At 36.2% G+C, this 14254-nt stretch overlaps 2 protein-coding genes and 2 non-coding genes across 5 annotated transcripts; 2 read left to right on the top strand and 2 right to left on the bottom strand.

The window, feature by feature from the left end:
- Nucleotides 1–25: 25 nt before the first annotated feature.
- Nucleotides 26–5100, bottom strand: klp-7 (Kinesin-like protein). Of its 2 annotated transcripts, NM_001027506.4 has the most exons (7): nt 4927–5100; nt 2566–2684; nt 2209–2425; nt 1503–2160; nt 991–1452; nt 629–940; nt 26–581 (listed from the first exon to the last, which is right to left on the bottom strand). In NM_001027506.4, exons 1-7 carry the CDS (start codon nt 5093–5095, stop codon nt 275–277), a joined length of 2244 nt encoding a protein of 747 aa, NP_001022677.1. In that variant the 5' UTR covers nt 5096–5100; the 3' UTR covers nt 26–274. The 2 variants fall into 2 exon arrangements, with proteins under 2 accessions (NP_001022677.1, NP_001022678.1); NM_001027507.5 differs by lacking the exon at nt 4927–5100 and having other exon boundaries at nt 27–581.
- K11D9.7 lies at nt 2843–2987 on the top strand. The gene has a single exon (NR_052716.1). It is a non-coding gene; the product is annotated as an Unclassified non-coding RNA K11D9.7 (non-coding RNA).
- Nucleotides 3523–3543, bottom strand: 21ur-9572. The gene has a single exon (NR_052715.1).
- Nucleotides 5101–9925: 4825 nt separating the features above from the next.
- On the top strand, nt 9926–14223 carry K11D9.3 (Major facilitator superfamily (MFS) profile domain-containing protein). The gene is made up of 8 exons (NM_066981.6): nt 9926–10047; nt 10817–11083; nt 11135–11280; nt 11735–11980; nt 12592–12891; nt 13608–13772; nt 13827–13919; nt 14015–14223. Exons 1-8 carry the CDS (start codon nt 9927–9929, stop codon nt 14117–14119), a joined length of 1443 nt encoding a protein of 480 aa, NP_499382.1. The 5' UTR covers nt 9926; the 3' UTR covers nt 14120–14223.
- Nucleotides 14224–14254: the final 31 nt, after the last annotated feature.

Here is a 14254-nt window from a genome sequence, read left to right as displayed (position 1 = left end):
GCCACCTTCAAATTGAACACTGATTAAACGAATAAAATGGTTCATTTAAAACGGAACCGAGAAAAAATGGGGACCCGTAAAATATTCACAACGAGAGGGGAAAAAGATGGAAGGGGAGGGTCAAATAATTTTCACATACCCTAAATGAAATAAATACGGTAAAATATTGGAGGAATGCGATAAAAATAAATAGAAAATGGTGAATAATGAGGGGGGCGGGGAGTAATAATCATGGTACATGAAGTGGGTAGCATATCGTCGCGGGAATCAGCAATCAGACGTTTTCCACGGCGACACGGGTGTTCGAGACTATCTGCGCAAGTTGATCAAGCTTGGCGAGGCATTCGGCTTTCTGGGCAGCACTCGGCTCGTTGGAGAGGACAATCGTCGTTTCGCGTATGATCTTTTCAGACATATCTTTCAGGTTCCGGACGTGATCGACCGCTACTCGACGATGTTCTTGCTTCTCGACCATCTCATCGTACTCTTCATCCGATTTGTCTGCCGATGGGGGCAGGAACAATTCCTCGTCTCGAATTGGGGTTGCTTCGCCGCTTCCGTCGGTTCCCATTTCTTTGACACTGAAAAATGTGAATTTTTTTTAGCAAAAAATAAATAAAATTCCTACCGATCCGCGTAGCGAAGTGTGTTGAGCGTGTGATCACTCGACGAGATCCCTGGCGAAATCATCGAGATCATCACTGTCCTGGACTTCTCACCGATGAAGCTGTCTCGGAGAACCATCGTGAGCTTCGACTGTCTGAACGGGACATGTGAGCTGTTGCGAGCCATTCCACGGATGCACTCCTTCAGTGCGAGCAGCGATGTGTTGATGTTGGCGCCCTCTTTCCGCGTGTCACGATCGCATTCTCTCGTGTCTTGTCCTCGCTCGTTTCCAGCCAAGTCGATCAACGAGAACTTGCCCCACACCTTTTTGCCTCTGAAAATAATTAATTTTAAAGCAATCTTCACGTAAAAACAAAAACTAACTGTCTAAGAATGATCTGGAATATGGCGTGAGAACGCGACGAGTTCGCGTTTGCCGAAGTGGTTCCAGCGGTTCTGACCAGAGTTCCTTTGTTGATGAGCTCCAAGACATCCTGCTCATTGTGCGCTTGCTCCTCTTTGAGCCCAACAACCTGCACCTTCTGCATCTTATCCTCAAGCACACGAAGCTCGGCCTTATCGTTGAGCAAGTCGTACGTCTTCGTTCCGTAAATCTCGAAGAACGCACAGTGCACCGAGAGATCCTTGCGACGGTACTGTGGCTGCTCGAGCATCCGGAACACATCTCGTGCCGTCAACGCGTAGATTCCCATCGACGCATTCTGCTTCTTTCCGGAGAAATCTCCACCCATTGTGTGCGTCTTTCCGGATCCTGTTTGACCGTAGGCAAAGCACGTCGCAGTTCCATTGTCGAAGACGGTTTTCACGAGTGGTGCTGCAGTGAAGCTGAAAATATCATTTTTAAAAACGAAAACTGAAAAATTAAAAAAACCAACCGATAGACCAGCTCGTTGTTGGCGTACTCGTCGAAAGAGTAATCGAATCGGAACTTCTGATTGTCCAGATACTTTGTCAAGTCGACACGTGTTTGTGGTTGATGGAGAATTGTGATGTCACGAGAAGGGATCGTGATCACATCGACCTCCGCTTTCGTCAGCTCCTTCTTGTTCAGTGGGCGCTTCCGAACGCAAACGGAAATCCGATTCTCGTTGACACCGTCGAACATGCTCAACGGACGATAGTCGATCTGGGCTCTGTAGTTGCGAATCATCTCCGCGAAAGCAAAGTTCCCATTCGACGGCTGAACATCCTGTTGTGGATACGACCGCGGTACGTTCTTCGGCGACGGAACTCTTGCCACTGGAGACGGGGCTCGCTGTGATGTCATGTTGGCGATTGGTGGAGCAGGAACAGGGGCCGGAGCTGGAGCTACCACAACTGTGCGCCTTGCAGTGTGCTTCGGAACCGTGATCGCCGTACTATCAAGATCTGGCTTGAAGGCTGCTGTCGTACGAGTAGACTTCGGTGCAGGAGCAGCATCCTCCTTCGGTGACGGAGCACGACGAGTCGGGAGAGGCTTTTCGGATGGAGGAGCCATACGAACAGGAACGTGCTGCGTGAAAGCTCCCGTTGGTCGTTTGTTGGCAGAAGCACCTGAAAATCAATTTTTGTTTCATATTAAACCAGAACTCTCCAACAAACCTTTAGCCGGAATCATGTTGATATGATCCAAGAGGAATGTATCCTCGTCATCGAGTATCATGCTCTGCGCATGGATCCCGTTTTGTCTGTTGACAGCAGTTGACGCTTGAAGCGTTTTTTGAGGAGGCTGTGGCGGCGGCGTAGGCTTCGGTGCTTGGAGTGATGGGTTCAGCGTGAGAAGTTCTTCCAACGAGGATTCCTTTCCTTTTGTCTCGCCCTGAAAATGTGAAAGATTGCAAGAGAAAAAAGAGAAGAAAGAAAGTACACAATGCCAAATGCATGATTTTTGGTTCGGCATCACATCCGAAATGCATGATTCTGTGACGAGTGATGGTCTTCTCGAAGGATGCGACTCACCTTCTCATACCATTCCACCATAAACCGGCCGTTCGACTTAACTTCGGCGATTACGGCACCGTGGATGCGGCCGTCGCTCCGCTTGATTTCCACATGCATCCCGACGACAAGCATTTTACCTGAAAATAATAACAAATTAATTGGATTCGAGTTAATTAGAGCGTAAGAATAAAGGAAACAATTGTTCATATCCCATGAAAGAAAATGATAAACTATCGGAAAACATTAGTCAGTGGCGGGGGAGATGTTATGAAATGGCGAGTACTGCCGCTGCTGCTGCTGGGAAATTGGCGCGAAAATTGCGTTCGAAGGGGGAGTAGAGGGAGGAAAACGGATGAAATAGGCGAGGGGAGTGAAGAAACGCAGACAGGCGACCGCTCGATGGACACAGCATGGACGGGTGGGTCTGGACACACAAAGGAGTGCTTCTTCCAACGGATTACGGAGCGAAACGGTCAGAAACGTGGGCTCCAGAAATGTAAAACAGACGGTTTTGGAGGAGAAAACTAGTGTATTTTGATGATATCGATCAAAATCGATGTAACAGGATAATTTTGTAAAAAAAATGGTAGAAATGTTCGCGAAAATGGATCTTTTCTGAAGCGAAAAACAGAGAAAATTTCTTGAAAAGGTCTAAAAACTAAAAAATGCGGAAACGACTACGATACAAATTTCGCTACGAGACACGAGCTCAGCAGGCACGTATGTTCCTTTAAATGAATAATCGTTTCTTGGAGAAAATTCATGTTTTTTCATTAAAAAACATGAATATTGACTTGAATTCCATGTAAAAATCAGAAAACGACTACGATACAATTATTCTTTTTCTAGATTTTTTCGAGTTTCAAAGCAAAATGTTCAGATTATAATAATTATTTGCCATTAATCAAAAAGAAATTGTGACAAAATAAGAAAAATTAACTTAAAACAAAAAAAACTGGCCAAAAACCGGCTGAGTCAACCCGAAAACCACCTAAAATGATAGCGAAGGAAAAACAAAATGAGAGAAACTTCGCGAAACAAAAATATGAATTCGTGCGCGCCCGCCTGAGATCGTAGGTCAATTGTAGGTCAAAACATATCAGAGGCAATTAGACAAGTCTAGAAAAATTCAATTTTTGATTTCTCGCCTTTGCAAAGCTTTGTCAAAGCTTTGCATAATTTTCTATAATTTTAGACACTATTTATTAAATTTTTCCTTCAAATTCAACGATTTAAGCCGAGTTTTCGATTTGAAACCTACTTTTCCCTAATAAAAATTATCGAATTTCTCGAGAACAAATGTTCAAACGACTGAAACTAAAGAAGACTCGCCGGAATGCGGCAATAAAATGAGGGACACGAAGAATTGGAAGTGGGGGCTCGGTTCCCGAAGAGCTCGTGTTTCGCAATCGGGAATAGTTGGGGGGGGGGGGGGGGGGACCGAGAGAGCCGGAAGACGTGGAGGAGGGAAAGAAAATGCAGTGCTTCTAAATAGGACACATACACATGAAAAGCTCACAAAGAAAGACAGACAGAGAGACATTGCTCTATGGTTATGAGCTCTTTCTTGCTTTTTTTGGGTGTGGTGCAAAAAGACGGAGCAAAAAAGGATTATGATGGGTAACCTTTGCACATAAACACTTGGGAAACGTACGATACCAGGTCTCGACACGAAAAATTTTGGTTGAATGCAAAATTGTGTATGCGCCTTTAAATAGTAACTCTAACTGCAAAGCGGAATTTTCAGTTTTCATTTACTTTTCAAGAACATTTTTTGACGAAAAACTATTACTAAAACTATTACTACAACACAGAATTATGATAATGCGTCTCACACAACATATTTGACGCGCAAAATATCTTGTAACGAAAGCTACAGTAACTTTATAAATGACTACTGTAGTCGATTTACGGGCTCGGATGGATTAAAATTTTACTTTACTATCGCTAAAATATTAAAATAAAAATAAAAATGAGAAAATTATGCGAAGAAACGAATGAAAATGGAAAAAAAAGAATTAGAATTACTGTAGTTTTCGCTAACTTAAGAGATATTTTGTGCGTCAAATATGTTGCACAAGACGCTATTTTTTTTAAACAAAATAAAACACATTTAAAAATTGCGGAAACGGGAGACAATCCATGAATAATCGATGAAAATCGTGGTGGAAGTTAGGAAGTTACAGTACTCTTCAAAGGCGCACGCCTTTTTGCATATTACAAAAATTGTCGCGTCGGGATCGTATTTTCGAGTTCAAAAAAACGAAAAAGTTTGACATCTGAGTAATAACTGAAACTGGCTGAAAGTTCATGAAATGCGACAAAAAGAAATATAAGCCTCTCAGCTTATTTCCGAAAAAGTCGAGATGACTCACTTACCGGTCACATTATACCAAGGAAATGATATTTCCTCCCCTGAATCACTGTCCGGTGGACCGATTCCATGCTTTTCGACTTCTGATTTGGCCTTCGGAGCCCGTCGCCACGGCTTCTCGGCTCGTTTTCTCTGCACTTCAGGATTTTCCTTACAACTTCTGCAACTTTTCATCGGGATCGAATTGGAAATAATATTTTTTTCATTATTTTTTGTCCGAACGGAAAATAAACAATGCCACGTGACAATGCGAAATTTATGATGCCACGGGTTTTTTCTTTTTTCTTTTTATTTTTTATCCATTTTGGCTTAAAAAATCCACAACAAAAAACAAGAAAAATTCAATTAAAAAACACGGAGAAATGCGACCAATCAACGATGGAGTGGGAAATAAAAAAGAATGACTCCATATGATTTTCCAGGACTTTTGAATTTTTGAAAAAATCAGCTTTTATATATTTTTATCAATTAAAAAAAATACTTTTTTTTTGGGTTTTTCTTTTTTCTTTTTATTTTTTATCCATTTTGGCTTAAAAAATCCACAAAAAAACAAGAAAAATTCAATTAAAAAACACGGAGAAATGCGACCAATCAACGATGGAGTGTACGGAGTTCGAAGTCGCTGATTGGTCGCAGTTCTCATTTGAGAATTCCCTCCAGATAAAATGAGAACTGCAAGACCAATCAGCGATTCACTCCGCCTACTTTCCACCCAATCAGCATTCTTTAACTCCGCCCATTCCGTCTGATTGGTTGAGATTTGGGCGTAACGAATCGCTGATTGGTAGTTCTTTTTTGGAAGGATTTTATCGATTTTATCGTTTTTTTAATGATTCTTTTTGAATTTCAGACGTTTTTTTTTGAATTTTTTGAAGCAAAAACTATTCCACATTGAAAGGCAAAAGAAAAAAATACAATTCGCGCGCCGAGACCTTACTTTTAATTTTATTTTCCAGCAAAGAAAGAAATCAAAATATCTATATGTAACGCCCTTTTTCAGAGTTACAAAGTCTGTAATAAACATACCATAAAAATGAAAAATCAGCATCATTTTTTTGTCACATTGCATTTTTAACCTTTTCCACTGGCCGGCGGCGGCGTCCCATTAAAGAAAGTGATCCCTTATCACTTTTCTTGCTGATTATGAGACCAAAGTTTCCCCCCATGTTCTGGAATTTTTTTTTTAGGTTTCCGGCAATTTTTTCGTTTGAAATTCTACCATTTACAATTTAAATCTGTTTAATCCGATTGACTTATGTTTGCCGGTGGCGGTTTGTGTGTGTGTAATTCCCATCAAAAAATAAAAAACTTCGCTCCACACATTTTTACAGTGATGATTTTCGAATTTTTAAAAGAGTACTTGCAGAATTTGAAATAAATTTGTCTCTTTCGATCTGAATATATTACATTAGAACACAAAATTCTAATAATGCGTATTGCACAACATATTTGACGCGCAAAATATCTCGTAGCGAAAACTACAGTAATTCTTTAGATGACTACTGTAGCTCGATTTACGGGCTTGATTTTTAAAATGAATTTCTTCGTTTCGTCGTATAACTTTTTTCTTTTTTTTTGCTTAACTTTAATATTCTATAGATGAACAAATGATTTATGCAATTAATTTCAAAAATTGACCCCGTAAATCGACACTACAGTAGTCATTTAAAGAATTACTGTAGTTTTCGCTACGAGATATAGTTATAATTTATTTTGCTCGTCAAATATGTTGCCCAATACGCATTCTCAGAATATTATGCTCCCGTAATAAGGTTGCACCACCCCTAAACGCTGGGTCTCGTTAGGAATTGGACGGCAAAATTTTAGCCCGTTTTCAAAGAATTTTTCGTACTTTTTGAAAATTTTACCCATTGTTTTCAACTATTTTTTTCCTAAAAAAACATTTTAAAATATGTATTAAAATATGTATTCAGTTGGATTATTAGAAATTTCGATATGAAAATTAGTAGAAACAACAAAATACTACAAAATATATTAAAAACAGTGAGGTTTTTGCGATTTTTTGAAAGACCTGCAAACTTGCAAAAAGAGCATCCCCCTTAAAAATCCAAACTAATAAATAAGCACCCTAACGCCTAGTTTTTAGTTTATTTGGAGAGCCTATTCAACGCTTATCACCACACATTTTATTGCCCATCTTCATATGTTTTTTCTTTCCTGGCCGGTTGTCCCTTTAATCATTATTTTTTATGTTTTCCTCCAGTCTTTTTGTCTCTATAACTTGCAAAAACTTATGGGGTTATTAAAGTAATGTAGCAAAATGTATTTAAATACAGTTGTGACGTAATTTTTCTACACTTTTTAATTTTCCGACACTACTTGAATAACCCCATTAGATGTTTATGGGCGGCGGAAGAAAAGGAGAACAAGTGACAAAAACTAAACTTTGTACACTTCTCCCAAAAAAAGTTAAAACAATTTTTTCTCTTGTTTTTTGGTTATAGTAAAATATTGTGCAGTGCAATAATGTTCTATTTTTGCCACGTGGCCTAGAAAACGCAAAAACTCGGCCAGCAATTCATCCTAGTTAGAGTGTGATAAGCTGGAAATTTGAATATTTTTTCCCAGATTTTTTAGAGAATTTCTCAATAGGCCGCACTTTGTAAATAAAAATTTTAATTTTTTTTCTGAATAAAATATCGGTGGCCAAGCTTCACTGATTTTTTTAAAATTTACTTTAGCCCGTTAGTTCCCAAATTACTAAATATATTAACATTTTTGGTGGCCTAGTTTTCTCTTCTCGCCACGAAACATAAATTTGTGGACTTCTCAATAGAGCGCATTTTCTTTGACAGGGGTTTCAAATTTTTTGAGAATAAATGGTATACGTGGCCGTGGAAAAAAATGGCCGAGTTTTCTATCTTATTAATTTTGTTGAAAGTTGGCCTAGATCTTCGTGAAACTCGAAATTTTGTTGTCCGTGTTTAGCAAAAAAATTGTTTAGCAAAATATTTATGTGCCCGTCCTAGAAAACTACAGTAACCCTCCGAAAATTGGCTCGAATTTTGTCCGGCTCCTTGTTTTTGTGCGCTCCCATTCTCTTTCTCTTCCTGATCATTTTCCGTTGTTTTTGCTCTCATTGAACACATCTTTTTCAGTTGGGGGCACCCATTTCTTCCAATCAGTCAATTATTGATAACAGCTCCCCCTCCTTATCTCTCATTTTTCTTTTTCTATATATATTTGTTTCCAAAAAAAATTCACGAGTTCGTTATTCTTGATTTCTTATTTCTTTATATCTTTTCCAAAATTCAAGTTTTTCAGCTTTATTTAACAAGCCCATGGCCTAGAAAATCCCAATTTGTCTTCATTTTGTAGGCCACCTCAATTTTGTGTACTCCACCTTTACAATCCGGGATTCTAATTTTTTCCAGAATTTATTTGAATTATTTAGAATTTTGTTTAATTTTTTAAAAATTATTTACTGAATCTTGTTGAAAATTTGTTTTTCCGATAAAAAACCTGTGTAGTCAACGTGTAGAGCCGGGATTTTTAATTTTTTAAATTCATAATTCTCGCTCAAAAATTTTTTCAGACAAAGCTTGTGTACGTGGACATTCATATTTTTTTCTGAATTTAGTGGATTGTTTTGAAATTTTCTGAAACTTATTTAATGATTTTATTGACATAAAATGATTTTCAATCGAAACAGTACCTAGAATAATTCAATTCTATGTTCCAGCATTGTAGCATAAATTTTTGAATTTTTGAGAAAAGCGAAGAAAACGTTTCTCGTTGATTGTGTGTGTTTATTTATCGGTCAAAAGTTAAATGAGAGGAAAGAATCATTGTCGTGTCTCTGTGATTGTGATTCATTATCTGACAATTGACAGCTGTTTTGATAAGCTTTGTGCCATACCGAATCCCCTTACACATACACACGCCTGCCACGTCACAAAACTCATTATATCTCCTCAACTAGATTTGTTAAAATTTTGGATAAGTAGGACCGCCGATTAATGTAATAAAAGTTGAGTTTTAAATTTATTAGCTCTTCTATATTTTTGGTTTTACCAAAAATGTTACTAATATGATAGTTGGAATTTTTTGTAAAAATCCATTTATAGAACATTTTGTTTTGGCTCGATTATGTATGTTTTTTGAATTTTTCAGTGTATTTTTTTTTAATTAAAAAAACTTTTTTTTGGTATATTGGTAGAAAAAAATTCGATTAAATGTTTATTTTCAAAATAAATGAATGTTTGTACAAATGTGTACACAAGTACCAAAAATATACCGTAATAACCGATTATACCTTCTAAAAAATTTATAAAATTTGTCTAATTTTTAAAATATTCAAATACTAAAATATTAATGTCGCCTGTTATTCACAATATTCCGTATCAAAAAAAAAATTAAATAAGCTAAATTTAAATCCGAAATTTCTGCATAAATACCGAATATTTAATTATATAGTGAATTTGTATTGGTAAAAAAATTAGGAAATTAGTTGAATTTGAGTTTTTTCTTTAAAAAAATTCGGAAAATCATATTTTTAACCAAAATAAACTGACTTTGAAGTATAAAAATGTTCCTAAATACGTTTTTTTTCACAGTTTTGAAGTTTTGAAACCATTTTCAAAATTCCAGCCCATATTTGTTGGTCTAAAAATTTAGAATTAAAATCAAATTCTGTACCAAAAATTCAAATTTAATTAGAGGAACAACTAGGTAACCTTTATAATTTACGGAAACGTTTTTTTCCAGACGAAGTTTTTTCTTTAACATTAGTCTCATCATTTTCAAAAACCGGTGTCCTTATTAAAAACCAAAGAATATATATAAAAACCTACTCCAATAACCCCAGAAAGATCAGAAAAACGGACTTTTTCGTTTTTCACTCCAATCTCTTCTTTACTTAAATCAGTGTAATTTTTCTCATCATCTATCCTTTTCATATCTGTTAACACAAAAATTGCTATCAATTTATCAAAAAAAAAAAGAGAGTGAGAAATTCGCAAAACCGATTTCGAACACTTTCAGGATGTGGTTCGATATTAATCGATTCCACCTTCTCGTTCTCCTCACTTGGCAATTCTCCATTTTCTTCGCCTCACAACAGATTTTTCCGATTTTCTCGAATTATGTGCCACAATGGACATGCGGTTTGTTTTTATATTTTTATAAAAATTTTATTGAAAGAAATCCAGACTTATGAAAGTTTTTCGCAAACTTTTCAACTAATTTTGCATGGTTAAGAGCGTGCTGACGTCACATTTTTTCGAGGAAAAATTCCTGCATTTTTTTTTAGATTTTGAACGTCAAAATCGATGTTTAAATTACGCGCATTTTTTTCCGGGAAATCACTAAAAAAAACGGTATTTTCTGATTTTGTTTGAAAACAACAAACAACTAGTTGCAACTAAATAAAAATAAACTGACAAAATTTTCAAATTCGCGCGTCAAATATGGTGCATTGAGTAGACAAACTTCTAGAACATATTTGACGCGAAAATGTTCATTATTTCAGTTTTCGAATCGAAAATTACCAAATTTCTGAAAATAAGAATACAAAGAAACTTCTAAAAGAAACTTCGAAAACCAATCTCTGCAAACACCGACACCCCAAATTGTAGTACATTACATTTTAAAAATGACAGAGAATCCTTCTTTAGAAATTAAAAGCCATATCTGACGAGCAGGTTTTTTTTAATCTTTGTGCGACAAATATAGTGTAACCAGTGTGTAACATAATATTCTGTAAACACGAACTAACTTTTATTAAATTGCCAAAATTTGGTATCCAAAATTGAAGATAAAAACTGTTTTTGACAAATCTGTAAAACATAAAATTTTAAAGAAACCTTGCAAGTCAAGGCCTTGACCGTGAAATCTATTTTTTCTAAGCTTCCCAAATAAAATTGATAATTTCAGGAAATGGGGAGCCAACATCAGACTGTTCAGTCTATGAATCATGTAAATCCAACTTAACATTTGTCAACGTGGCATTCAAGTCAGCTGCAATGGAATATGACTGGATTTGTGGAAAATCTGCATACTTGAAGTCATTGTTCTCACAAATTCAATTTGCCGGCGTTTTATGTGGAACATTTTCATTTGGAGCAGTTTCAGATGTTGTTGGACGGAAGCCTGTCGCCGTTTTTGCACTTTCTCTTGGAATTCTCATGAATTTCGTGACGGGTTAGTGGAAAATTCAAAATAATTTTTTTTTAACAAATAAAATTATTCCAGGATTGGCTCCAAACTACCAAGTTCTTCTGGGAATCCGATTCTTTTTGGGCTTGTCTGTCGGTGGAACTCTTGTAGTTGTGTGCACATTTGTGATGGAAATGCTCCTGCCGCAACAGAGAATGGCTCTGCGAGCATTCTTTAATTGGGTATGTGATTTTTGTCACTTTTATAGTGCATTTAATCTATGAGGGAGCGTCTGTTATGGTGCATCGATACTCCTGTTTAAAGGCACATGATTTTTTATAAATGGGTTTCGCCACGATCTCAGTTATAATGGTTGCTACAGATGGTAAATTTCACATGTTTTTTTTCATTTGGTATAGAAAATAAAGTTTATGAAATGTCAACTGCTAAATAAATTGCACAGTGAAAATAAAAAACTTGCAAAGGGCATTTTTTGAGCTTCAACTCAAAAATTTCATTCTTTTTTTAACAGACAGGCTTGATTTGAAAATCCAGACAAATGCTTTTTCTTTTTTTTTTTGTTGCAAAAATTAAATTTAAAAAACGATCTCATACTTGATGTTCAAAATAAAAGTATTTAAGAAACCTTCGATGCACCATGCTTGACGCTTAAAATCAGGAAATCCAACTTTTCAGGGAGTAGCTCGTCTTATGATGACCCTAATCGCAATGGCATTACCCGAATGGAGAATGTCATCGATTGCATGTGCAGTGGCTGCTCTTCCAGCTCTAATTATTATTGTATTCGTGTTCCCAGAGTCTCCGACATGGTTGCATAATAAAGGAAGGTTGGATGAAATGAAAAAGAGTGAGAAGCATATTGCAAAAATGGCAGGAGTACCGTATGTTCCAATTGAGCATAAGAGAATTGAACATTCGAAGGTGAGATCTATTTTACAAAAATTTCAGAAAAACGGCAATCGGCAAACTGTGCTAAATTTCAGAATTTCAAATTTAATGAAATTCAAAAAAAATATACAAAGAAAACGGGAAAACATTTCAAAAAGGTACAGTTTTAAATGTTTCCGTCATATAAAAAATCTCCCTAGAAACTTCCGACAAATTTATATCCGGCGAATGGAAAATCGGCAAATCGGCAACCGCCGGAAATGAAAATTTCCGGCAAATCGGCAAACCGGCAAAAAAGGCTCTCCTCTGTTATATGGTTTCGAAACTACCAAATATCATAGTAAAACTTTTCAAACACTAAAATTGTTTTAAACTTGACGGTTCAATAGTGGCAATTACTGAGTTTTTGCCACATTTCGAGAAAACTATTGCGTTGGCTAATAGTATTTAAAACGATTGCACACCAAAAATTTGAAAGAAAAAAGAACAACGAAAACTGAGATTTTCCCAATTTTCAAAAATTCATATAAAATTTAGAAAAACATTTTGAATTTTTTACTATGATAATTGGTCATGTTGGTACCAAAAGCATGTTTTGAAGCAATTTCCTCACTGAAAACGCTCAATCAACAAAATTGTTTCAGACAGTAATGGAAATGCTCCAAACCAAAGGACTCATGAGCCGTCTCTTCGTCCTCTGGTCCATGTGGTTTGTTGCCTCAATCTGTGGATATGCAACTGATCTCAACTCCAACACAATATCTGGTGATCTCTTCGTCAATCAGATTCTTTTCTCAATTCTTATCGCGGTTTCCAAGATGATTCTCGTCGTATTTGACACTCATGTTCCATCATTCCGTCGACGAACTCTTCATCAAGGTGCACAGTTGGTTGTGTGCATATGCTTCTTGATTCTTACCTTCATGACGTTTAATGGATATACTGTAAGTGGTTTCGGATCTTATTTGGGATCAGTAAAAACTATTAAACATAAATGGGCTATTTTTAAACTATAACGGTTTGGATAGGTTATCGAGTAATTATCATGATGCGCAGAATTTTTTTTTAAATTTTTAAATTTTTTGACACTCCGTTTAAGAAATATTAAATTTCGATTTTTAGAGCCACGAAATCGAAAAATATTTTTCGTTTTTTTCCGATGTTTTTTCATAGATTTTGAGTATAATTAACAAAGTTTGAAAACTCAAAAAAAAAACACGGGAGATAAGAAATGTACAGGAGTTTTCTCTTTAAAAAGATTCGTATATTTCTAATTTTTTTTTATTCCTTGATTTTCTCTTGACTTTTTGAACCGCTGATTTTTTCGATTTTCCGATGTTTTTCAAGGAAAATCGACAAACGAAAAAAAAAATGATCAGAAAATTATCCATAAAGTTCAATTTTTTAAAATCGATTTTTGTAGAAAAAACATAAAAATGCATTCTAATAGAATAACAATTATCACCATTTTAAGCGACATATATAATTTTAGAAAAGTTGAAAATCGGAAAATCGAAAAATCTGATATTTCGCAAACCGGTAACTTGGTTGCTGGTTGCCGAACAGATTTTTGAATATCCATGCTAAAATATAGATTTTAAAAAAATGTTCCAAAAGCTTCTATGATTGTTTTCCCCTTAATAAAATAGAAAAATTCCAGGGTCTCGCATTCCTGATTGTCAATCTAATCGGAACAGTCTTCATCGAGTACACCTGGGATGCGTGCTATCTTTGTGCCGTCGAGAGTATGGAAACCGCGTGCCGAGCATCTGCAACTGGAACCTGTTCACTTGTTGCCAGAATCGGAGCAATTCTCGCGCCAATGGTGAGCTTTATTTAGAGAAAGATTTAAGAAACAAAAAAAAATTAAACATTGCAGCTGAACTACGCAAACCTTTGGTGGCCACCATCCGTGTACCTGACCGTCGTACTCCTTGGAACAATCAATTTGATAATCTCATACTTCTTCTTGGTGAGTGCATCAAAGTTTAAATTTGACATTTCAAAAACAATCTGAAAACGGCAGATTTTTTGGGAGAAAATTATTTCTTTAAATTCCTTGTTCAGGTTGAAACGAAGAATGTAAACCTCGACAATGTGCACATCGATCCATCATCCGAAGAAGGAACTCCGATGATTGACGAGAAGCCTGCACAAAAGACATCCGAATAGTGCTTTCAATGTACAAAAAGTCTCTCTCTTTTACAGAATACTCATTATACTAAATCTTCATATTAATACTCATCATACTTGCCACGATAAATTGTTGAAACATGCTTAATTTTTTACTTTCAGCTTTCGAAATTT

Source organism: Caenorhabditis elegans, chromosome III (genome assembly GCF_000002985.6).
Source record: "Caenorhabditis elegans chromosome III".
In the NCBI taxonomy this organism is placed as follows: Eukaryota; Metazoa; Nematoda; class Chromadorea; order Rhabditida; family Rhabditidae; genus Caenorhabditis; species Caenorhabditis elegans.
This window is presented reverse-complemented; position numbering and strand designations above follow the sequence as displayed.

Coding starts and splice junctions, on each gene's coding strand:
- K11D9.3 (NM_066981.6), top strand. CDS start 9,927: ATGTGGTTCGATATTAATCGATTCCACCTTCTCGTTCTCCTCACTTGG. Junction 13,773..13,826: donor GAGCAATTCTCGCGCCAATG/GTGAGCTTTATT, acceptor TAAACATTGCAG/CTGAACTACGCAAACCTTTG. Junction 13,920..14,014: donor TAATCTCATACTTCTTCTTG/GTGAGTGCATCA, acceptor TTCCTTGTTCAG/GTTGAAACGAAGAATGTAAA.
- klp-7 (NM_001027506.4), bottom strand. CDS start 5,095: ATGAAAAGTTGCAGAAGTTGTAAGGAAAATCCTGAAGTGCAGAGAAAA. Junction 1,453..1,502: donor AACAACGAGCTGGTCTATCG/GTTGGTTTTTTT, acceptor TGATATTTTCAG/CTTCACTGCAGCACCACTCG. Junction 941..990: donor TTCCAGATCATTCTTAGACA/GTTAGTTTTTGT, acceptor AATTATTTTCAG/AGGCAAAAAGGTGTGGGGCA.